At 43.3% G+C, this 24,552-nt stretch overlaps 4 protein-coding genes across 5 annotated transcripts in view; 3 read left to right on the top strand and 1 right to left on the bottom strand.

The window, feature by feature from the left end:
• Positions 1-24,552, bottom strand: part of LOC132256219 (general transcription factor 3C polypeptide 3) — a 135,742-nt gene that overhangs the window by 30,711 nt on the left and 80,479 nt on the right. The gene's annotated exons all lie outside the window — the stretch shown is intronic.
• LOC132266038 (triple functional domain protein-like) lies at positions 844-2,548 on the top strand. Its single transcript, XM_059766866.1, has 4 exons — positions 844-1,087; positions 1,146-1,274; positions 1,392-1,977; positions 2,041-2,548. Exons 1-4 carry the CDS (start codon positions 915-917, stop codon positions 2,452-2,454), a joined length of 1,302 nt encoding a protein of 433 aa, XP_059622849.1. The 5' UTR covers positions 844-914; the 3' UTR covers positions 2,455-2,548.
• LOC132255736 (uncharacterized) lies at positions 3,019-7,269 on the top strand. 2 transcript variants are annotated; one of them, XM_059751875.1, is made up of 13 exons: positions 3,019-3,541; positions 3,608-3,814; positions 4,000-4,585; positions 4,641-4,974; positions 5,041-5,187; positions 5,293-5,326; positions 5,590-5,830; positions 5,894-5,968; positions 6,048-6,158; positions 6,219-6,350; positions 6,416-6,544; positions 6,599-7,094; positions 7,155-7,269. In XM_059751875.1, the coding sequence occupies exons 1-12, from the start codon at positions 3,132-3,134 to the stop codon at positions 6,809-6,811; spliced, it is 2,619 nt and encodes an 872-aa protein (XP_059607858.1). In that variant the 5' UTR covers positions 3,019-3,131; the 3' UTR covers positions 6,812-7,094; positions 7,155-7,269. The 2 variants fall into 2 exon arrangements, with proteins under 2 accessions (XP_059607858.1, XP_059607857.1); XM_059751874.1 differs by having other exon boundaries at positions 5,894-5,989.
• On the top strand, positions 13,433-24,382 carry LOC132265864 (chitin deacetylase 7). The gene is made up of 5 exons (XM_059766650.1): positions 13,433-13,503; positions 22,736-23,083; positions 23,157-23,543; positions 23,599-23,742; positions 23,800-24,382. Exons 1-5 carry the CDS (start codon positions 13,433-13,435, stop codon positions 24,380-24,382), a joined length of 1,533 nt encoding a protein of 510 aa, XP_059622633.1.

Raw genomic sequence — 24,552 nt, 5'->3', positions numbered from 1 at the left:
TCGTGAAATATTCATTCAGGAAATCAATAGAAGATATCTGTGACAATAATCAATCCAGAGAGGCTAAAAATAGATGAGAAGAAATGGCGGGGAACGAAGTTTAGGATGCGAAAACATGTTTTTTTGCAATTGAATGACAAGAAATTTTCAGAATTCTGAGAGAAGTGAGTTATTTTTAAATTAAACTGGTTTCAACTTGATTAGATTAGAACAATCTCTTGAGCATTAACACTACAGAATCACTTGAATTTTTGTGATCACTTCGTGCAATAATATTTTGCTTTACTTAAAGAGGCCAAAAGTAAATAATTTAGCTGAACATAAGAATTTAATGTGGTTTTTCTTGGAGTTTTTCAAATAATTCTATAATGTATGATTGAAGTTCTAGTGTTAAAAAATAGCGAAAATACATCAATTTTCAATGTAATCAAACGTAATGTCTGACTGTCTTATGATATCACAAAGACGATATTGATTTCTCAGAAGCCGTTAAAATAAATTCACTTCCGATAAGATTTGAATCATTTTCTCAAAAACTGTTCTCATTTCAAGCTTCAAACCTTTACTAGGAAAGCTCTTGCGCTCTTTGTTAACCAATTGACGTGGTTTGCCATTGTGAATTAAATTGTTTTTTTTAGTTTATTGATCATAAATAAAAATTAAATATTTAAGATATTGAAGGATGTGTCTTTAGCATTTTAATAACTTTAATACACGATAATTTGAATGTTTTCCAGGAGATCTTATCAGGTATATTTCAGCCACTTTTCTCCGAATTTTTGCTTGATAACTCAAGTGCTTTGTAATTATCGTGAGGTGGGTGCTGAAAGTTGCTTCAGTATTGTGTGGAAATTCTTGCAGAGTGAACGTGTCAGTTTGTTTCTCTCTTATCAGCTTCAGTGAGATTCATTATAATGGATCTGTACAATCGTTGTTCAGGTGATAGTGAGGCGGAACCGCCTGAGATGAATTCAGGCATTGCTTCATTTAGTGAGCGTCGATTGCTCTTAGAATCGACTTTGAAGAAAATTTCTGAGAAATCACAAGCTGAGAAGACAACGAAAGCGAATAAAAGAAAAACTTTTGGGTAATAAATCATGGATAAGTGTGATTATAGTGAATTATGGTTTTGATATGCTTTCTAGCGACTTTACACAAGTGCAACAGAGAAATTCATCGTTGTCAACAGATTTCACGGATGACTTTGACTTCACAGATTCTGATAATGATCAAGTGCCAAATCCATCAGAAAGACAGGAAATACCCAAAAAGTCGTAAGTTGAACTTCCACAAGAGTACGAATCTTTATAATGCCATACAAGTGGATATTTTCTATCTTATCGAACAACGATTGGCTTATCATCAGGCAACGTAATGTGCTTATCTTGCAGGCAAGTGGTCTGCTTACTGGACGAGATAATTAGAAGTGAAAAGAGCTATATAAACAATCTTCAACGCGGAATCGGTGGCTACCTCAAAGTCTTCGAGCATGATATTCCAGCGACACTCAAGGGGAGAAAGTTCACGATTTTCGGCGGTCTCATAGAAATCTATGAATTTCATTCAAATATCTTTCTGCCTAAACTGAAACGCTGCAATGGCGTGCTCGAGGAAATCTCCAATGTCTTTCACAGATTGATTACAGAAGATCACTTCTACAGCTATGTTCACTATGCCATGAATAACTGGAAGGCCAGTAGTATTTGTAAGGATCACGAGCAGTTCTTCGATGATCACAGAGAAGATGCTGGCGATAAATTGGGTATCATGAGTCTTCTAGTGCAACCAATTCAGAGAATTCCGCGATACAAGTTGCTCTTTGAGCACATCCTCGATGAGTTGGGCAAGCAAATCGAGATCTCCACTCAAGTCAAGTCACAACTTGCTGCAGCTTCCAGAGCGTGGAAGGCGATAGAAAAGCTGGCAGTTTGTGTGAATGCTTCGGTGAATGTTAAGGATATTACAGAGTGTTATGAGGTAAGATTTTGCATGTGAATTATTAAATTTCAGTGTATTGAAAGAAAGTCTTCGCTTTTCTAGATAAGTCTGCCTCATCAGGGAAAGTTCCGTGACATGCAGGCCTTTGAATTCCATGACAATGACGCTGGAAAACGCTTCAAAGGCTACGTCTTCCTATTTGAGAAGTGCATCGTGTACACTGAATCGAAGAACAACGCGAGTCAGAAGAACTTCATCTATCGTGGTCATTACGACGTTGACAGTTTGGGCATCATTCAAGATGTCAACCACGGAAAGTTATCTCTGTTCAGACATCGCCTCGGTCAGAAGCAGCTGGACATTTCCGGTCCATCTCCTACCATCAGCAAGTGGAATGAGTACATCAAGAGACTCGTCTTGGAGCACTTCACGCAGAAGAAGCAGAAAGGAAGGTTCACATGGCACGGACAGACGACATCAGAAATCGACAAGTGCTGGTATGCAGATGTAATGTAGCACAAGAGCACTTTCATCAGAGTATATATATTGTAACGTATGAGATTTATCGATGTACAAATATATTTAAATTTCCATTCAACAAGAATGAGAACAGAAATCAGAAAATGCTTTTACCTTCAGCCATTCATTCTCACACTTCTTTCGCCAATCCTTGTATTTCAACTGTTTTCTGTTGCTTGAAAATATGCGACAAACTGTTTCCAAGTTTGAATTTTCTCCTCAAACCATTCGTGAAAAGCTCTATCGGTGGCGAAGCAACAAGTGTGTTATTTCAGGCATTGTGCTTTTCAGTGTGAAATGCTCTTTGGTCGAAAAACCGAGCATTTCTCGTGAATCTCAAGTGAATATTCAGCATTAATTGCATTTCGCACGTAAGAATTAATTGTTCTGCCTCTGAAGATGTTCTATTTTTCATCAATTTTCCACTTTTTGTAGCTATTTTTCTTGCCAAATTTACCTGTGCTGTTATCAGCACGCATACTTGCAGATTCTCTACTTGTATCAGCCAATTGATAAGGCATAAACCGCATCAATTCAGAGGCAAGTGTGAAAATTGTGTCAGTGTTTTGTGAAGATTTCGGACGAGTGAACGTGTGACTTTTCTGCTCTTAGTTTCTTTATCAAGAGTCCCCCAAAGTGATTTGTGGCTTTTCCTCCGCGGAAGGCGCAAAAGAATGGAGAGTGATGCCATGAATCGTGTTTCCAGTGACAGTGGCACGAGTTCGTATGAGTGCGAATCGGAGAGGATGCCAGAGAGACCTCCGCGAGGGATCAGAAACTCCTCCTGCCCGAAGAATATCGTGCAAATGCGCAAATTGCAGTTTGAGCGATTGTGCCAAGAGAATCGCGAGGAGCCGCGATGCACGAAGACCATCAGGATCAGTCCGGAGTTGCCCAGGAAAGCGCCTGAGCCCCAGGAGGAGCCCGAAGAGGAGAATGATGAGGAGGAGGAAGAGATCGTCGACACTGAAGTGAGTCATGCTGAAGAAACAACGCATGAAGAGGAGGATCGGGAGGCAAACGATAACCGGAGTGTTGAGCAATCCACTGATAACGCACCAACACAAGCGATTTGCGATTCTAGGTACAGTGCAAAGTGAATTGGTGGGATTAGAAGAGAGCATTGAAGACATCTTTTATGCGCTTTCAGTGATTTTGAAGAGGCTGAAGATGGGGAAGACGTTGAAACTTCTGTATTGCCTGTGATCGAGGTGAAGAACACAGAAATCTATGACGACACTCCTCAAGACTATGACGACTTTAGCGAGAGCACTTTCGATTCGTCGGACTCTGACGATGATGATTACCTTCAAGTACCACAGCAATCGCGTCCAGTGTCTCAGGATTCAATATCAACGTAAGTTTCATATCATAATTGTGTCAAATGCGTGGATTTCTGAGGCTAAAATTCCCCGCCAATTTGCCTCATATCTTATCATTGAGAGCTCTCTATGACAAAGAAACACTCTTGCTTTTGTAATAGCAAGTTTTGGGCTGTTCAGATGTTGATTTAATGGAATTCCAATTGAAATTCTCTTTCAGGCGAGTGATTCTCCTCGTCGACGAATTGATCAAGACAGAGGAAACCTATGTAAATATTCTTCAGCGAGGCATTGACAACTACACCAATGTCTTCAAGGGAGAACTTCCGCCAACTTTGCGTGGCAAAGAGAATGCCATCTTCGGTAATCTCAAGAGAGTGTGTGAATTCCACGCGGAAGATCTTCTGCCGAAGTTGAAACAGTGCAATGGAGACGTTGAGAAGATCTCGAGTGTGTTCATGACGCTCATTGGCGAAGACTACTTCTACTGTCACGTTCTCTATGCTATGAATTGCTCCAAGTCCAAGAAAATCTGCGAGGATCACGTGAAGTTCTTCGCGAGCAAGATGGAGGGAGTCGGTGATCGACTGGGCATTCTCAGTTTGCTTTTGCAACCAATACAGAGAATTCCACGCTACAAGCTGCTGCTGGAGAACGTCTTGGATGAGCTGGGGAAGCAAATTGAGGCCTCTTCGGAGGTGAAATCCCAATTGGCCGCCACATCCAGAGCCTGGAAGGCTGTGGAGAAGTTGGCGGCTTGTGTGAATGCTTCGGTGAATGTTAATGACATCGTTGAATGCTACGAGGTAAGAAGATCGGGATCACACTTAGTGGCGTTACTTGATCTCTCTTGTCTTTCAGATTAATCTCATGCATCAGGGAAAATTCCGTGACTTTCAGGCCTTTGAATTTTATGACAATGACACCGGCAGACGCTTCAAAGGCAACGCTTTTCTCTTTGAGAAGTGCATCGTGTACACGGAAAACAAGAGTGTTTCGGATCAGAACAACTTCGCCTACCGCGGACATTATGGCTTTGCGAAGTTGGGAATTCTTCCGGATGTTAATCGAGGGAAGTTGTCGCTGTTCAGGGACCGCCTTGGGCAGCAACAGTTGGACATCTATGGCCCAACGCCGTCCATCAGTCGATGGAATGATCATGTGACGAGTGTTCTTATGGAATTTGCCAATGAAGGTATGATTGGTGTTTAAGAGAGGCAGCGAGAAGTGAGCTAATGTCGTGTCTTTCGCACCTTTTCAGAGAAAGAGAAGAACAGCCGCGGAAAGATAAATCGTCAGAGCTACAAGTCAGTTGTGCCGGAGTTCAGGAGCAGCACCAGAGGCAGCATTATGAGCAACCTGAGCATCGCGAGCTCGTCGAGTGGCTACAGAAGTAGTCAATATAGTAGTAAGTTTCCTGCGACGGAAGATACAGACTTTGAATGATCTTCCTGAGACGTTTAGGCAAATCTTTCTTACGCTTTTCGCTCTTCTCTCCTCACATTCTGTCCAGGTGATCTCGATATGGACAGTCGAAGAACCACATGGTACGTGAATTTATAGTTGCACGTTATGCGTATTTAATTTGATAAAATTCGACATGAAAACAGTATCACACTTTAGAGACTTTTATACTTAATCCCACTTTATTTATTGAAGCTCAATAAAGCGATCATTTTGCGGGAATCTCCCACACACAGACTCTTTTATCTGCTCATATGGTTGATGATTGCATGTAAATATGAGTTTCTCTGAATGTTCTTATCTTTCTCGTCTGTATTTTCTCTCTCTCTTCTGGGGGATTTTCTAGGTATGAGAACAAGAACCTTCAGATGCTGCTAAACTCAGAGAAGCACTACGTCTCAATGCTGTACACGTACAAGAAGAAGCTGATCGATCATCTCGAGCCAGATGTTAAACAGTTAATCGTTGGCTACATCAATTGCCTAGAGGCGATTTGTCAGATGCACAGAGACAGATTTCTGCCCAAACTGCAGGAATGTGACATGGTTGCTGAGGAAATTTGTAATCTCTTCAATGACTTCATATCGGTAACTATCAAATTTTTCCTAGACACATTCACAGCGTCTAATGATCTGTCTATCCTTCCTCAGGATGGCTCTTTCGGCATCTACATGACATACGCGACGGAAATGATGAGTGTTCACCAAATTCTTCTTGATTACAATGTAAAATTTTGCCCACGAAAGGTAATGTACACGCTTTTTCGCCTCCTCAATGTATTTTCTTTGACCATTTTCTGCACAGAGACAAACAACACTGATGAGTGAGGATTACGAGACCGGAATCAAGGTGTTTCTGAAACTGCCAGTGAAGCGATTATCTGCCTACGAAGCTGCCATTCACTTTATTCTTGAGGTAAAAGCTGTGGGAAAGTTATCAGGAATCATTATATTTAAGTAACATTGATCTTTGCAGTGCTTCTTCAGTGAAGGAGTTAATACGATGAGCTCAATCTTCAAAGTTGCCGCTGTTCTTGAGGCTGAACTCAACAATCTGACCAAATCCGTGGAGAATAACTTCAAAGTCTTCACGTGCAGTGATTTCAGGGTGAGAATGCAGATCACATGGGCGGGGCTTTCAAATGGGCGTGGCCTAATTGTATTTAACTACAGATGAGTCGCAGAAGTGTTGGATTCGTGCGATATGCTGATGACGTGGCCGCCAGTACCTTTGGAACGTGGAATTACTGCATTCTGCTGATGGAGAGACAGATTCTCTGCTGCAAAGTCAAGAAAGATCAAGTATGTCCACGCAAAATCACTGTTACATGCAAGCTTAATGTGATTTTCCCGCAGGACTCTTCCTACTTCTCTTCCGTCCTTTTTCACACCACCTATGATAATCTCGTTATTCGCGAGAGCAAAATGAATGCCAATAGACTGAAGTTCTGCCTCAAGAGTGGCGATCAATCCGTCTATCCGCTCCTCTTCCGCACGCTGGACAAGAAACAACTCTTCATGAGGAAGTTCACCGAATTCTACCGAAAGAGTTTTACGTCAAGAAAGTGATAAGGAATTATTTGATAAAGACAGACATTTTTGTAACTTTGCATGTTTTAATCACAATTAATTGGGCGATCAATTTGTGATAAGGCTAGTATAGGTTTTTATCTAAGATCGTCTTTCAAGTTTGCCAGTCAGTTGGGGAAATCTTTCACTTTGCGAGAGGCACAGCAATGAAGATATTCTCACTTGTGGTGTTTTTCACAGCGATTTTTGCTTGCGAAGCAAATCCTTTTACAGACGCTCACGCGTATCTTCATGGAGTCTTCCTAGACCAGAAAAACTACCTGTAAGTAGGAGAGAAAAACAAAACTTCTTTGGCTTTTCTAACTACATTCTCTGCTTGCAGCGATGGAGTTCGAGAGTTTGTGAGTGTTTACAGCGAAATTGTGGCTTATGACATGATGGAAATCGTGGTGACGGAGATGACAGGATGGGAAACGCGTGGGAAAACTTGTCTGGAAAACATTTTCAGGCCCCGGAACAACGAAGAGATTGGAGAACAATTCAGTATCTGCGTCTTCGGAGCCTCAACTCATGTCTTCACAGTGCAGTCTCTAATCTTGCAGGCTGTTGAAGACGCCCAAGAGGAGACTTATGAAATGCAGCAAGCACTCTTGAGGGAATTGCAGAGGGAAGACATCCTGGAGATAAGTGACAACTTCTACGATCATGCCGTTGAGATGGGCAGGCAGATGACAGAGAGATTCTACAACGAACGCTATCCGCTGGTGGTGGAAAATCTGGATAGCATGGATTGGACAGTTGAGAATGTTCCGGGTTTGCTTCAGAACTGCATCAGCGCAATTGCCAGGAAGTACACAATCTTCTGCTGATACTGTTCGGAAGTAAATGATTTACTTATTAAACAGAAAACAGTGAGAAAATCAATCAATTAAATCATCGTTGAACTGTTTTTACGTCAGAAAAATGCGACAGGAATTTTCCAATTCAGTAATAACCTTGTTGAGTGTCTGATTTGCAATACACACTGTGGAGAAATTCAATTTTCCCGGCATATTTCCGTGACTGCGAAGCAAGAGGAAAACAGCATCAACTCCTCGTCTTTGTGAAAAACAGGCAAATATCATCATCCACTATCAGGATAGATAAAAGGACATTACCAGCAGCAAATTGACATGGGGATGAGGCGGTGTGTGTTGGGGTGAAATGAAGTTTTCCTGTTGCGAAACGCCTCGGGAAAAGTGGGGGAAAAATTGACAAAAGGACATCAGTGAAGGAGGAAAACAAATTGCTGCAGCATTTTCGCCACCCATGATGGAAACTATCGGGAAGAGTGAATTAAAAGTGGAGGGAAATGTCTGTTGGGGAAAAAACCACCCCCGCAGATTTGCTGTCTGTTCGCTTAAATCAAAATTAATGAAAGCGAGAGGGAATCGAACACACCTTCTGACGTGTCATTTATTCAATTGATCCCACTTCTTTTCGGATTCTTTTTTCCCATGAAGACGATTGATTGAGAGACACGAACTGTGTCGCTAATGCCACAGACAAACTCCCCCGAAAAAAATTCCAGAGATTTATTGAAGACAGACATCTATGACTAATTCAAATTGATGAGTTCTTCCTCGTTCGCTTTGGCATGGAAATTCTACTAGTTTTTTTCATTGTGAGCGAATGTTTGCTATGCACCGCTCAAGATCACCAGGAAGACTCCTGGATGCCCACTCGAGTTCACTGATCACGTCAGAGAGGTGAGGATACACTTCACCGTTAAATCTGGCATCGATTGTCCTTCCAATTGTGCTCATATGATCATAGAATTGATTATAATCTTCCAATATATCGAAAGTCATCAATTCTCGCAACACCAACATTTGCATATCTTGAGTCTCTTGCTGAACTTTCTCAAGTTCATCGAAAATTATGTAATGAATGTCGTTGAGTTGATTTGTCGAGTTCTGGACGCAAATCTGAAAAGCATCGCCGATTTCTGTACTCGTCTCACTATCTTCCCAAGTCTCGATCGCCCTAGTTGTTTCTATCATCAAATCATCAGCTGTGAGTTGAGTGAAGAAGCCAATATAGCTGCGAACAGCTGATCTGGAAGTTCAAAAAGCTCTCTTAAACCTTTCACATACGCTTAACGATAAAAATCTGTACATACAGAGTCGTCGAGTGGCGAAGGAAGATCAAGTGAAGATCTGCATGTGCTTGAATTAGAGGATTTGTTTGCTGCGCACTTGAAAAGTATGGGAAAAGACCAGAAAAAACGATGAAAAGTAAGAAGTTCATGTTGGACTATTAGACTAGCAATACGAGAGAGTGATTTTAAAGCAAATTACTCGCGCAATTTGAAGTGGTTATCACTTAATTGCAAATGTTTGCCAATATATCTGATGGAATAACAGGGCGCGTGAGTGATAATGCAGATATCGCATATCGTTATGATGTTTCGTGATATCGAAATGTGTTCACACCCACAAATATTTCGCGCAATAGTCACAGTTCCACCCTGATTTTCCATTGCAGCGCTCCAGAAAATGATGCCAGACCATCAAAGAATGTTTGATTACACGCTAATTAAGTGGCATTCGGCACTGCGGTTGATAGGGTGTGAATGCTTCATTTGGCCAATTGGTGGACGTGATCGTGGCCAAAATGGGGGATGACGTGATTTAATTGGGAGCAAGAGACCAACCATGAAGACGGCACATAATTCGGCATTTTATGTGACCCTCTTCGCCACACAATTTGCACTCCAATTGCACCTCTGACACCGAAGCGGCGTGTGACTGTGCTCGTGGCAAATATTGCACTCAAGTTAATTGAGCGTCATTGCAGAGTCAATTCGATGGCAGTCGGAGAAAATGTCGTGGAAAAAGTCAGAGAGGGATTTCCTTCTCAGCAAATTAATTAAATGCACAGAGCGTTAAATTGAACTGAACGTTAGTGATGATATATTTTAATCCATGCACAATTCTGTCGCTTACAGCAATTCTCTCACATTCAAACCCGCACTTTGTAATCCAATGATGCACATTTCACTGGACAAGAAGATTCAATCCGCACACACACACAATGGGTGGATTCGAGGGCAAAGAGTGGGGCAATTTTGGGTGAGAAGGACTTTCTCAATAAATTCGGGGAATTGCAAGTATAATGTTTGTGTGCAAAAATTTCCCAATTTCACTTGATAATTGAAAGTCCTTTTCCTGTCCACGCGCTCTCGCCGAAATGGGAAAAGTTGGGAAAATTCTCAAGTTTGGGAAGAAGGTGAAAATGTGCCAATAAAAACTGGCCCGAATTGGAAAAGTCTGGTGATCCCCAAAAGTGTCCAATCGTGCTCATTTTGGGTGAAACTTTCACCGAACCCCCTTCGCCACACGATGAAATGGCGCCGAAAATGTGATACTGGAAGCTCTAATTGTGTATTCGGGAAGCACTTGCACGAAATAATGTGTTAATTTAGATGCCACCGAAACTCCAATCACCACGACATTTCCTCACCTCATAAAGCGACACGCATTTAATCCCATCATCCCCATTTCTTCAGGAGATGAACTCAATCTGCCAGATTCACCCTCGTTGACGAACTCACCCCATTTGCATCGTCTTTGATTTTTCAAGGAAAGATGACTCTGTCTATCTCCCTTGGAGAATATCCGCAATCGTATGCATTTGCAATTGATTTGAGGGATGCCTGGGAAATCGACGAGGGAGCCACAGAAGGATTCCACATGACTCCTTTTAATAACACGAATGTACCAACAAAGAGATTGAAATAGAATTGGAAGAACGAATCGGCGATGACTCACAAGAGGTCAAGTTATTGCATTCGCCGGAGTTTGCAAACATGTGAAAAGGCGAGAAAGATTAAGTATATTTTGAATACGAAGCTTTGAATAGAGAAACTGGAATAGACAGATATTTAAATTTTCGATGTACTGAATTTTCTAAAAATATTAACACAATTATTATTCTACCACTTTATTTTCTTTTCTTCGATAACAATTTTCCTGTGCCTCAAGAAAATGATTGTAAGAGCGACCGTAAGTTATTTTACACCATCTCACCCACAGATCCGAAGAAATAAGCTCTGCACTCGAGAGCCGGGACGATATTCCACTTGAAATTTTAAGATTTTGATATTTTGTCAGAATGTCTAACAAATTGTTTCACTTCATTTTCTAGTTTACTGACTTTAAATGTTGTTTGCAAATAAAAGGACTAGACAAACAGAGGTAATCCGCCCTGATTAGTTAGAAACAGGTTAAAAAGTCATTAAGTGGTGAAAGGGACGATAATCCCTTGGGTAATCCTACGCTCCGGTGCCGCAGGTAGGCCGACGACAGGCCTATAAAAGGCCAGCTCGACGGCAGATCTGCACATTCAGTCTTCGGCACCAGAGCAGAACGGTTGACTCAACTTCTTCTCTCTAAAGCAAAAGCCTGCAGACTTAGTCTTTCCACTATGGATTCATTCGTCGATCAGCGTTCTTCCACCCCTCTTCACTTCCTGGAGGACTCCTCCATGGACGTGTCTCACATCTCCGCCCCTCCCCCGCCCCCGCCCCTGCCCCGAAACATCCCGCCCTGGGTGTTCATCCTCGCTCCGGCGCTTGCGGCACTGCCCATCGTTGGCGTGGATGAGCCTCTGTTCCATCAGAACTTCGAGCACGACAGCGCTATTGACTGTCCGCCCTTCCTGGAGTCCGACCTGGACTTCTCCGCATCCACTTCCGATTCGGAGAGCTCCACGTCTGACTCCGAAGCCCCACCCGCCCACGCCCTGCCCCACCCCTCGCAGATCTCTTGGTAGACTGCCGCCCCCGCCCCTGCAGACCTCCCCGAACCACGGACGCTCGACGACAAGGGACTCTGTCCCGCTTTGGCAGTCAGTCCCTGGCGAGGCTTCGTCCTCGGACCAGGGAAAGTGCCCATAGCACCTCCTCGCGGTGGCTGCTGGCGACCGGATCCGCTCCCCAGGATCCGGGACTAAGCTATGGGTGCGCCTTCTAACCACTAACCAACTAACACACACTTTAATTATTATTTTATTGATAGAATATAATAAGCAATTAATTTAATTTCAATTAAATTCTAATTTGTTTATTTTTTACTTTGTACCTTGTTCATAGCTCTCCTTAAAATCATCTCCAATCGTAAGACTTCGTCACCCGCTGCTTTGACCGTCTTTTGTGCTGAACTTCCTTTGAGTCGCACTTGCCGGAAACCGAAGCAGGAAAGGCGGATTCGATTGTGGCACACGCCAAAGACTTCCAGTGATATGGAATGAAATTATTTTTTCTTTTGCCTGTGAAATATTTAAATTTCAACCCTTGGTGCCGATTCCACAGCGAGATGATATGCAAATTCCCGCTTTTTGCCATTTGATGTGCAATGAGAGGAATTCCCGCACCCGAATCTCTCGCCACTAAATCTTCGGCTCCTGGGCAGAGGAGATAGGAATCAATTTAATGCATATAGAGAGGTCTTGGGACTTGATTTCATCTGTTCTCCCGGCGGAATAGGCCTGCCTTCGCCCATCAATTCTCAGGGAATTGGAGTCCCTCAACCCTCGGCTGTGTTGACAAGAAGCGTAATGCTGTTAATTTTCTCAGCCTCCGCCTTTTCCCCACGCGCACTCTCAAGACATGACATTGGAGCTTGTGACTTTATTCAGTGCGTGTTTTTCCCCGTTCACAAATATGTAATTTAGTGGCATTATGGGTAAATTTATTATTTCCTTCAACGCCTCATGCAAATTGCACATTGACACACTCACCCTGTGTGTTTTGGGTGAAAAATTTCCATCATCCACACCCGATAGACCTCCATGTCTCGTGCCATGTGTGATGTCACATGGAGTGACAAAACGTGTTAAGAATATTTAGTGGATGATGGAATAAATAAAAATTCGCCAAAAGTATCTCTCATGGAAGGGGGAAATTCCCTTTCTCAGGGCCAAATTGACACTCTCTCGAGTTTTCCCTGGGAAAACTTTCATATAAAACATAATTTTCTAATTTATCCTCCTTGAAATTCGTTCCTTTACAACACACCAAAGATGGAAACTTTTCCAAGTGCTGCAGATTGAGTGTTTCCTCAAATGCAGGAAAAGTTTATATCGCCAAGAGGTGCATCGGGTTTCCTCCGAAAAGTGTTGCTGGAGAATAACATTCGCCGAGTAACTTTCAATTTATGAAAGGTGCGAGATTTCTTCTGGACAAACTCTGGATGAATTTCTGGAATGCACAGAAGTCTTGCCATGAATTCTTCCATACTCGCATCAATTATCATTGATGCTTCGTGGAAGTTTCTTGTGGCAGCAAAACAATATTTAAATTTATGCTCTGGAGCTTTTGACGAGACATGAAGACAGCGATACATCATAAAGTTTTGCATGTTAGCTTTTTGGATATTCTCTGTCTTTTCGAAGGTTTCTGCTTCAAAGCCCCACTTGAAAATTCAGGTGGAAAATCACGGATGAATTTAGAGGTTTTCCTGTTAAGATTAATGATCTCTTTCAGGGGTTGTTGGTTGGGCATTTTACATATAGCATCTTGTGCATATCAGTGGCGGCAAATCCCTCCACTTTCCGCATGTTTCCGCGTGTTGTGATGGAAAAAGTGGACCCAATTGCCGAAGGGTGAGGAGGTGAATCATGGGGGCTGAAATTGAGAAGAATTTCCCAACACGATCTCATCAAATGGCTGAGGATTACCAAACGGCAAAGTATTATAAATGACCTCTATTCGGGAGGCTGAGTATTCTATTACGTAATGGGGATTTACACAACTGCTGGAGGTTTGATTTTCCATTTTTCCTCCCCCCCCCCATCCCATTCACAGATGCCGAGAGACGAAACGGCCCCAAAGAAAACAACCCCATAATGAACGGTGGAAACGTGCACAACTTGGCAAATGCCACACTATTCCATGCGGATTTCCCTCGCACTTTCTGATCGAATTCCCCCTCACAGCCCCCCAAAAAGATGCTGGCAAGGCTTCACCGAGGTCGAAGGGATGCTTTTTTTCGACTCTCTTCAAAATTTAACCCCAACTTAGATTATTATGTACGTGAAAGCGCCTGCTGAGTGTAATCGGAAGCGATATAGTCTCATCCATTCCATCGATTATCGAGACAATAGGATGGATAGATTGAGTTAATCAGGAATAGCCAATCTCTCACTCCACCCCGCCTGGCGACAACTGCATAAATTTGCAATTTGGCGCCCCCCAAAAGAAGCTCCCCGCCGGGCGATGCTGATTAAATTGCACTCTCGAGCTCCATTTCATCAGTGGAATGCCCGGTCCAATGCGACACTTTATCACTCGGGCCTGAATCCGGTGGAAATTGTTTTCTCCGTTGGGTACTTCTTTTTTTTTTCACCGCCGTGAAAATGTTTTAATTAGAAATTCCACGAAGTCTTCGAGACACGGTGAATTGACTGTGAAAAATCCTTCACGGCGCGCCTATTGAGCTTCATCCGCACGCCTGAAAATCGATGGAATTCTTAAGGGATTTCCCGGATGTGCGGGGAAAAGTGTCTCACCATCGAAAGTCGCAAAGGTGTAAAAAATTTATTTATCGCTTGATTTTATTCAGTTATCTTGATGCCAAATGGCAAGGAAAAGCCCCAAATATTGAGCTTTCACGTGCTTTTCACGCACTTTTGGGATTTGTCCCTGTTTTGGGGATGATTCCTTCCTGGAAAAACGTCACATGCACATACTTTCGACGAATTGAATGGGGGAGGTAAGAGAGACCAAATTCCTCTGGATTTCCACAGGAATTTTCTCATAGAAGCACACATTGAGGAAAAGTGTTCAATGACACCCGCGGAATTTTGCTCAGCCAAAGTGTCCTCAATTTCAACAAAGAGGCGCGTTTTGTTAGATATACAAAAAAGGCACTCGCGAGGCGCGCTCCTTGATTGTTTCATTTCCCGCACCACTTGTGGAAAATATTCAATTTCGTATTCATCTTTGACGTCACAAATTTCACCCTACCATAAATATTTTCCGGCATTTGTGTCTCTTGCCACACATTCGAAACACATTTTCCAGCGTGTGTGCGTGGCGGGGGTGGCAAAAAATTGTAATCCAGCGTGCTAAAATATAAATAAGGCGCACAAGAATGGGGCGCAAAGATGGAGCGCCAGATTCGCATTTGTGCCATTGAAATTTCCTCCGCGCGGTGATTTATTCCTCAATGACTGTTAAGCACATTGACAAGATGAACAGTTCTCGGTGGAGCTTTTTAGGGCGCGGGGCGAAAAAATGCCGTAATCTCCAAACAATTACCCCCTGAATGGAATTCGACAGTGTATTTTCTGAGCTTTCAGGTGTGCTTTCAGCATATTTAAAAATACTTCTTGCGCCGCTCTCGTGACAAAGTGTGCATTTCTTTGTAAAATTGTAGATTTTTTTCCCTCCTCGCACTCTTGAGGGTGGAAAATTCACCTGAAATCCACCCAAGAGAGTCAGTGCGGGGTTGTCGTAAAAGTGAATTCAATTACATGGTGGAAAAAGTGGAGCTAAACTGTTGTCTGGGGCGTCAAAAGGGAGTGAAACTATGAAAAATTTACCACGCTGCGAGTCATTCATATGTGGAACATCACATAAAATGTGTCCAAAGACACGGAGAATCTATTAAATCGTAAAACATGAGACATTTCCTATAAACAATCCATTTGCCAGGCGGTGTCTTCTCGACCATAAAATCCTGATCCATTGGATTTTCCGCACATGAGAAGTGGAGCTTTTCCCGACCGCCCAAAATCCACCCCACGGAACAGTGACTCACCTTCTCGTGGGCTGACAATTTAATTTAACCGCCCAATGGGGAAAAAATACACCATAGAGATGAGGGAGCTTCATTCGAGGCACTAATTAATCCATCGAGCGCCATGAAAAGCGCTAAACGCAGAGTTCATTGGGAGAAAGTAAGAAATATCATGTAATTATCGTTAAATGCATCGTTTCACTTCGATTAGCAGTAAAAGAGCGCGCATTGCAGGACAAACAGGCCTCATTTGTCGGATTCGATGACTCATGAAAATGTCCCCAAACCGTTTTGAGGACCTCAAATTAGAAACTTTCCCACCCACTCGGGGAACACTCTGTGGCCTCAGCAAAACTTTCCATTCCGGCTTTATTGCCAAAGTGCGGTGAAACATGGCCCAGAAAGACATCCTCATATGACACTGTGCCATCGGAAAGATGAAGAAGTAATTAGAGACGCCTTTTTTCCTACCCGGTCAACGTGACGCAATAAATGGAGGCGGTTCACTCAGAATTTTCACCCCCTGCCACACACGAGGGAAGCGCCATGGACTTTTATGTGTTGCGCAAGATGAGGCATAAAATAAAAGCCACTTAATCCACTTGAGGGAGTCATGAGAATTCATCCGGGGGACTTCCTGGGGATGGGCGGACATGTAGCTAAAATTGCGGATTTTCACTGGGAGCGTCTTATGATGAATTGAGGGGAGAAAGATGGTCACTTTGCAAGTCATTTGGCTCCTAAATGCCCAGCATTAACATTAAAGTTGAAGCTAGAAGTGCATTCTTACCATTTTTGTTTAATATATGAAATCTTGATATCTTGGTTCTTATAGTTGTTGTCTTCGGTGTAAAGTTAATTTGGAGTAAACACGTAAAATTACGCTTATAGTGAACATGAAGATTGCCAGAGTTTGCATATCAACTTTCAGACAAATCATCCGAATCATTCACGTTCGCTTCGTTGCCAATTATCTGGTGAAAAGTGCATGATTGGTGTCTGGAATATCACAGTTATAAGATCACATTTTGCTGAGATCAAATGATTCCGGTGAGCTGAAGTTCTGGGTGGATTTATCAATATCTCGACCATTGTCACATCATCCCCTCGTCAATTTGCTGAACAAGGCGCGGAGGGTGGGAGAATGCGACAAGTTCTCAAATAGAATTCATAAATTTAAATCGGTATATAGTTGGTGCATGGCTGATAAATTGATTTTACACACATTTGAGTTATTATTCATTGAATTTCACATCCACTCACAATAAAAATGCCCCACGGCTGGGGTGGTGAGGAGTTGAATGTTGGAAAATGTTGAACAGGCGTCCCCGTGACTGGTCAAATGGACGCCGTGACGGAGTATCAAATTAGTGAAATTAAAACTGGCAAATTGCACAACAAAAAAACGCACACCCAGTGCTGGAGCTGTGCGACTGCATCAGAGTGCATGCATAAGTGTAATTAAATTTTCCCATTGCAGCTTTTAAGGTAATAAGCGGGGAGGGTGAGTCCGGCACACGCTCGGAAAGTGGATTTGTAGGACGACAACACAGCTCTGGTGCAATCAACATCAGTGACTCATGGGTTCAATTCACACAATCGCCCAAACTCGCCCGAAAGGATTTAAGGTCACGCTTCGGGGCGGAAACACGGCGGTGCAGTTTCGCCAGGAAGGTGAGGACTCTGAATTTCCTCGAAAGCCTTCCATGACGCCAAATTGGGGCCGGAATGTGGGCGTCGGGCGGACTGACTTGCTTTCTCTCCCTGGACTGCAATCGCTCTCTCAGTCCATTGAGTTTTTCCGTCAATATACGCATTTGAGGATGCGGAAAATATGCCCGCAAACAAATATCCGCGATTAAATTGGATTGAAAAAGGGCCAAGCGGAAAAGCAATTATCGCTTATTTGAATTGGGGAATAATTAAAAATATACCCTATTTAAATTACTTAATTGATTATAAATTCACATTACGCGATGTGAATTTTCCCGACAATTCCGCTTCCGGCCGCTCTCGCGCATAAATTTGATGCCATGAATTTTTACCACTCTCATTTCCATGGACATGGATAGTTGGCGTGTGGCATTCATCATCCGAGAGGACTCTTGAGTGTCAGAAACACCAAAAAAAATCACCCAGAGAAAGTCTCCTTTTCCCCACGACAGTCTCTCGAGAGCGCACGAAGATGGAATCACATGCATAAAATTAGCTTCTCGGACAGAGAAGGAAGACGAAAAAAAAACACAACAAAGTTATTAGCATTTGTGTGGAGATTGGAAGTCCCAAGTCAATTACAAGATATCCCAAACCAATATTCTTGGGCGGGGGCGGAAACTCATTCCCGGCCGTCCCACACTCGCGGCCACCCCATTCTGCAGTCTTATCATGTTCTCCAATTTACACCTAGTTACCCAGGGATAATGACATTTGTCACACAGCGAGGGTGGGGACAAAAGACGAGGACTTCCTTATTTTGCTCCTTAGAGAAAATTCTACCAATATGGAAGATACAAGGCGCATACGCTTGCTCTTGACTAATGTACATGTGAGTTTGTCACATTGTGTCGTGTGACAGTTCCTTAGACTTCCATAGGACACATCTGAGCAAGCCGAAAGGAATTGTGTCATCATTCAATTACAAAAATAATCAATAAAGCTTCTTTTTGACGTTTTGAACGTTGAAATGACATTGTGATTATTCTTTTATTATAAATTAGAGAAAGAACCGATATTCCTTTAATTGTCCACAGACAATCGTGTGAATATCACATGTCATATAACGATTATTCTCATGAAGTTTTAACGACAGTCCTTTAGACGCAATATATTATGAAATGAGCTGTGCGAAAGCGTGGCGAAATATGGAAATGTCTTGACGACTCAATTATGCGGTGTACTCAACACTCACGGACTCCATCACGCCCTGCTGGGTGAAAATATATTCTCCACACGCTATCACTGGATGGTGTGGAAAACTTCATCAAACGGAGGGTAGATGCAGGAATAATTAGAAAATGGAATTTTTGCCATTGGAGGTGTGAAAGTTTTGTCAAAGTTAATTTTGCAGCTGAAGAATGATGTGTTTGAAAAATTTTGTCACGTTTCAGCCACGCGAATTTTCCCATGAATTTCCACACTCAAAAGAGTTTGTGAAGAAATTGGAGAAAAAAATATACTTGGCAAACACTTTGACCGCCCGAGAGAAATCATTTGATTTTCAATCAATTATTTAAGACACTTTCCTGAGACGAAGAGTGGTTATAATGGAAAAGTTCGCGAATGCTTTCCGGTGGGAACGATTCGCCACCAAATGTCGATTTCGAGCGAAATTGAGCATTCAAATCAGGCCACAGAGACAAGGAGAATTTCTTCCTTCCCTTCGTCGTCGCCTCTTTGGCCGATGTTGGGGAGGAAAATGCATGAAAAATTTTGTCATATTGGCGAGAAGAGAGTCAAAGAAGGATGATGGAGTGAATTTCTGATTGAGATTCTGCTCAAGATTCCAATAAGAATTCGACAGAAAGAGAGCAGAAGAAGTGGCATCACGAGATGGGGCGATCAAAAAAAAAAATGGTGAGAAAAACGTGTTAATTTATGGTGGAAGGAATTTTTTTTTCCACCCCCACAGACGCCAATGGAAGAATTAGAATGACGAGGAAAACCTTATTAATTTAATTTCACACCTTGTCATTCGACTGAATCCCATGAAAAATATTTTTCCAATTAGTGGGAAAAACCCGAAGACAGTTGGAGAAACTCAATTTCGCCTGTGACAGAGTGGTGAAAAAATTCACATAATATTTACTTCTCTTTCCTACCATTAGCCAAAGAGGTCTTCTTTATGACAGAATGCAAATTTCCCGCATAAGACTCGAAGGAAGACGTCAAGAGAATGAGAAACGAATACTGAATGCTTTATTACTTTTTTTTTCTCAGACTTGGCGCTTCATGTCAAAGCAAAAATTTCAGGCAGTGAAATTGATTATCTGACATGAATTTTTGGCCACACTAAATGCCTTTCTGCAGAATGGATAGAAAATTACTGTACATTTTGTGTCAATTTAACTTCTAAGATTGGGATTTGTGAAGTTTCCTACAGCATTTGAAGAGGCGAAGCAGTAGTAGAATTTCACACAAGAAATCTACAAAGCACACTTGGCGAAGTCACGTTTATCAAGGAAGAACTTCCATCTTTTTGCATATTTTTGAAGGAGTTTCCGACATGAGTATTCTCTCTCCTCTTTCCCAATAAATTGTTTTGTTTTATAGGAGAAAAATGTATTTTGTGCACAAAAATTGGAAAAGTAGCAAAACAGTCACACAAATTACAATGAAAATTTGTCCCATCTTCAACATTGCCCAAAATGATGAGGGGCCGAAAAGAATGGGGAAGTGCGAGAGTACAAAACTTTCCCTTTTTATTATTCATATTTTTCCCATTTTTATCTCTTACCCATTTTCCTCATACATTGTGTGTATGTGTGTTTTTTTTTCCTTCTGTGTCGCTTAGTGGAAAATGTGTGTGTCTCTGAGACACACATGAAAGCAAAATTAATAATGCCAAACACAAATACCATTCTTCATTGTTGGAGGAGAATTCAGCGAAAGAAATGACTGCCTCGCAGGTTGTTGTGTATTCAAATTTTCATAAATCACAATAACCTAATCCTATATAAATTTCTGCATCGTCGTATCACGTACCGTTCATGGGCACACGAGGGTGGAGAGTAAATAAATTCTGCTACCCTTCCTTGCCTGCGGGGGTGGCGATGGTGTGGGCTAGCGATAGAAAAATGCTACACAATAGACTCAACATGGAGTTTCGAGGAGGTTGATCTGGCAATGTGGAGTGTTTTCTTGAGAAAATTCTTTTGAGGATTTATTCGGCACACCTTTGAACAGCCAATCCAGTAGCGAGAAAATCGCTTTTCTACTTATCAAAGCTGCGGGATTTGTGAATGCTCCCATGCCACGCAGGAGTGAGAGTGTTGATATTAAATATGACGAGCAGCATCAACAATGTAATCCATAATTCATCACTTTTTATCCCATAAATAAACTTGCATGCAAATCCAATTGCATCAACTTCTCCATAACGAAGACAATCCAATGGCGAAGCGTGTCAATTAAAGCACCAATGCTGCACAATGTTGAGCAAGAGTACAATGTTGCCTGGGATGGTCTCATTTGGAGAGTTTTTCATCCCACCCCCAAGAACACGTCCGGAAGCTGATGCTCTCAAGGCATGGCGAAGCATTTCATTTCTGCTCTGCTCCGCAACACATCCTTCCATCCTCGCCCGTACGTGTGAGACTGGGATAAATTCATTTATAGACAAAAATTCTCCTTAGGAGAGGAAAAATAAAATTTTCCGGGTGCTTCCATCACGCCCCATTGGGTTGGGCGGCGTGACGCACGATGGATGTGGTAGGAAAATGTGCAAAGAAGAGGATATAAAACATCCTGGGCGAGTAGTTTTGTCTGGCGAGAGCTAAAAGGCGGACTCTCATGGGTGGGTAAATGGTTAATACGGCAAATAGGCTGTAATTCAGTGGCTCTCTGAACACGGGAAAGCGTTTATCCCGTCGACGGGAAAATCAAATGAGTCCCACCCCTGAAGCATCTTGTAGCTGAGCAACAACAACACACATTTCATCCCACATATCACCGAAATTACTATATCTCGGGCGTCAAATTCATCTTTCATCACCTTTCACCACCACTCTAGACCGTCTCTGGGGCTGGTGGAGTGCTCAAGAGCAGCTTTATGACCGTGTTTCCCGGATTAGGCTGCAGGGAAGAAGCCAGTAACTGAATTGTGGGTCAGAATCTCGCCTCTAAATGAGACTGAAATGTGTGAAAAAAAAAATTCAATCTCAGAGGAAAACTGTTTATACAATTAATTCTATACTACAGAATATTTAGGGAAAATTGATATTACGGAATAGACTTTCTTAGATTCAATGATTAATTACTAGTTCGCAAGCCTTTTGCCGCCTCTTCGACTCGCATTTCACGCACTTTTCTCACGATATGCTTCAATGACGGCAGAGAAAGTCGCAATCTCGTGCCGTTGGAGACAATGGGGCGGAAAAGTGGCGGAAGAGGAGCGAAGAAAGGGGAGAGCGGCGCAAATTGGCGATTTTCGGAGGTTGTGTGACGTACGTGGTGTATCTTATCGCGGCTCATTCTTGTATTGTCTCCAAAGGCGCGCGAATTGGCTCGAAAATTTGCAATTTGAGCGACGTAATTTCTGGGCCTGACTTGCTCGCGCTTATCTTTCCGGCAGAATTTCCAGCGAAAGACAGTGAAAAACACTTTGTTCAGCATGAGATTTTCACGGGTGATAAATGCAATTTTCCTGTTGGTATTCCACATCAACAAAAAAAAAGAGGAAAGAAACGAGAGAGTCTCGATGAAATGATTTCTCTTGCTGGGTTGTGATTTCCGCAGAATTCCAAAGAGGCACAGATGGTGTACAGAATTCTGCCGCTTCATCGGTCGCCAAAAGGGTGGAAAAGTGTGTGGATCCTCAACTCTTTCCTCATGGCAAGCATGGAAAATTCATTGGCGAATGCGATGAGTTCTTATGGAGCGGAAAACTTTCTCTCGCTGCACTTTTGCACGATGCCAGATAGACACCAAGAGAGTCGTGTATAATCTGCTTTAAATGATAAAATGAAACACACGCATCGATGCAAATTCTCAACTCAGCGAAGGCGGAAACTTTCAACCCAGCAAAAGTTTCCCTAAAAACTTTCCCTGTGCAGGTTTCTCACCCTTCTCGAGAAGTCTGTAATTTATTCATTTTCTCCCTTGAGTTCTTCCTACGCAAAGCTGTGGTGACGTTGAGAAAAACCATCGCGATCCGGAAATGCTCAAGAGTGAGTGAAAATTGGGTTCTTTGGTAAATCCATCGATGATGCAATCGCATATTCTGAGTCAAGTTCATTAAAGTGACCACCTGAACAAGAATGTCTTGTACAATGTTTTCAGCCTTCTGGCGCCGTCTTTGATACAAATAACGCGATAGTCATGTGAGGTCAAGTTGTGATAACGTCTTCTCTATAAAACCATCCACAATTGCCACTTCCACAGTCATTTCGCGAGTGCCCTTCAACGACCGCGCTTGAAGGATGAATTTAGTGAGTTTTCTTGTGTGCCTGAGCCTGTTTGTCAGTGCTTTCGCGGCTCCCCAGCTGAGGAATGATGAGGAAGTTGAGGATCTCTTGCCGCTGGCGCAGAGCTGCGATCCCGCCATTTGCACGCCACCAAACTGCAGATGCTCCTCAACGCAGCTGGACGAGTCCATCCCTCGTGAGGACACGCCACAGCTCGTGATGATGACCTTCGATGACGCAGTCACGGCCCTCAATTTCGAGTACATTGAGGAGGCCTTCAAAGGACGAAGGAATCCCGACGGTTGTCCAGTGGCCGCCACGTTCTTCGTCTCTCACGAGTACACAGACTACTCCAAGGTCCACGCACTGTGGGCTGACGGCCATGAGATCGCTCTGCACTCGATCACGTGAGTTTTGGAATAGGTTCCCAAGCCCCGCCCACACTCATGCTCCGCCTACAATGGTAACTTCTGCTTAAAGTCACACGCCATCCACCGAATACTGGAAGTCACTGGACGTCGACACACACATTCGGGAGTTCGGCGAGCAGCGCGACATGCTGGCTCACTTCGCTGAGATCGATCAGGAAGATATCGTCGGTGTGCGAGTGCCGCATCTGCAGCTGTCAGGAAACAACAGCTTCGAAGCCATCAGGCGCTTTGGGGGACTCTACGACTGCTCTTGGCCAACGCAGCACTTCGTGGGCCCCGGAATGTGGCCCTTCAGCCTGGACTACACGTCCACGATGGACTGCCCCCTGGGCAACTGCCCCACAGCCTCCATCCCGGGAGTCTGGGTGGTGCCCATGCTTGATTGGATAGACACTGAAGGCTACAAGTGCGCCATGGTGGACACTTGCCCAAATCTGTGAGTTCTAGCTAAGTTCCTATCGCTTCTCGTGAGTCACACGCTTGATTCCTAGGCCTGCCGATGACGTCGAAGAGACCTTCGAGTGGATGAAAGAGAACTTCGAGAGGATGTACAACTCAAACAGAGCACCTTTCGGTGTATTTCTGCACAGCGCCTGGTTCTTGACCAGAGCCAGCAATTTCCCAGCTTACAAGATGTGAGTGTCTTTGATTGTGGGATTTGGAAGAGTGGATATATTTCCTGGGTGCTTTAGGTTTGTGGACTACATGAATTCCCTTCCGGACGTGTATCTCGTGAGCGTGTCGCGAGCTGTAGAGTTCACGAGGGATCCTCGGGCTGTTACAGGAACCAGTGCTGTTCCTCCGGAATTTCCTCTGGAGTCTGAAGAGCAAGAAGAGGAGGTCGCTCCTCAACCCCAACCACAGCCTCAGCCTCAACCTCAGCCCCAACCTCAGCCTCAACCTCAGCCTCAGCCAAACTCTGCACAAGAGCCCGAGCAGGAAGTAGAAGAGGAGAACGAAGAAGAAATTGAAGACGCAGAAGAGGAGGAAGTCGAAGGGGATGATGAGGAGGAAATGGAGTCTGAAGAAGAGCAGAACGAAAACATTGTGCCGCTGAGAAGGTCCAGGAGGCAGGCTCGTCCGAATTCTGCCTTCAATGAGTGCCAGGCAGTGCACGAGAAAACCTGTGTTCCGAAAGTGTGCCAATTGACAAAGACCTCGACTGGGGAGGAGCGCTGGATGACTTCTTGCGCACCCTGCCCAGCTGTCTACCCTTGGCTGGGAAATCCCCTGGGTCTCCGCGAGGTGCCACAGCCCGATGAGGACGAAGAGTAGTGGTCGCCGCAAATCACCGTCAAAATATCAATAAAGGAGTTATATGAAAAGAATTTGAGGGCTTTTGATCCCAATGCTGAAAATTGCCTTGCTGACAACCTTCAGCTTCCCCGAAGGCGAACCGCTCCGCAAAGTTCATACTGCATAAATCACTTTCTTGCCGATGTTAG

Source organism: Phlebotomus argentipes, unplaced genomic scaffold, assembly GCF_947086385.1.
Source record: "Phlebotomus argentipes unplaced genomic scaffold, Phlebotomus argentipes genome assembly contig_5, whole genome shotgun sequence".
Classification (NCBI taxonomy): Eukaryota; Metazoa; Arthropoda; class Insecta; order Diptera; family Psychodidae; genus Phlebotomus; species Phlebotomus argentipes.
Note: the sequence above shows the minus strand (reverse complement) of the source record. Positions and strands in the feature narration are given on the sequence as shown.

What these genes read in the sequence shown, in the direction of transcription:
- LOC132266038 (XM_059766866.1), top strand. Translation starts at nt 915, where the DNA reads ATGGATCTGTACAATCGTTGTTCAGGTGATAGTGAGGCGGAACCGCCT. An exon ending in CAGGAAATACCCAAAAAGTC is followed by an intron (nt 1,275 to 1,391) that starts GTAAGTTGAACT and finishes CTTATCTTGCAG; the next exon opens with GCAAGTGGTCTGCTTACTGG. An exon ending in ATATTACAGAGTGTTATGAG is followed by an intron (nt 1,978 to 2,040) that starts GTAAGATTTTGC and finishes TCGCTTTTCTAG; the next exon opens with ATAAGTCTGCCTCATCAGGG.
- LOC132255736 (XM_059751874.1), top strand. Translation starts at nt 3,132, where the DNA reads ATGGAGAGTGATGCCATGAATCGTGTTTCCAGTGACAGTGGCACGAGT. An exon ending in TCTCAGGATTCAATATCAAC is followed by an intron (nt 3,815 to 3,999) that starts GTAAGTTTCATA and finishes ATTCTCTTTCAG; the next exon opens with GCGAGTGATTCTCCTCGTCG. An exon ending in GACAGTCGAAGAACCACATG is followed by an intron (nt 5,327 to 5,589) that starts GTACGTGAATTT and finishes GGGATTTTCTAG; the next exon opens with GTATGAGAACAAGAACCTTC.
- LOC132265864 (XM_059766650.1), top strand. Translation starts at nt 13,433, where the DNA reads ATGGGGGCTGAAATTGAGAAGAATTTCCCAACACGATCTCATCAAATG. An exon ending in ATCGCTCTGCACTCGATCAC is followed by an intron (nt 23,084 to 23,156) that starts GTGAGTTTTGGA and finishes TTCTGCTTAAAG; the next exon opens with TCACACGCCATCCACCGAAT. An exon ending in AATTTCCCAGCTTACAAGAT is followed by an intron (nt 23,743 to 23,799) that starts GTGAGTGTCTTT and finishes TGGGTGCTTTAG; the next exon opens with GTTTGTGGACTACATGAATT.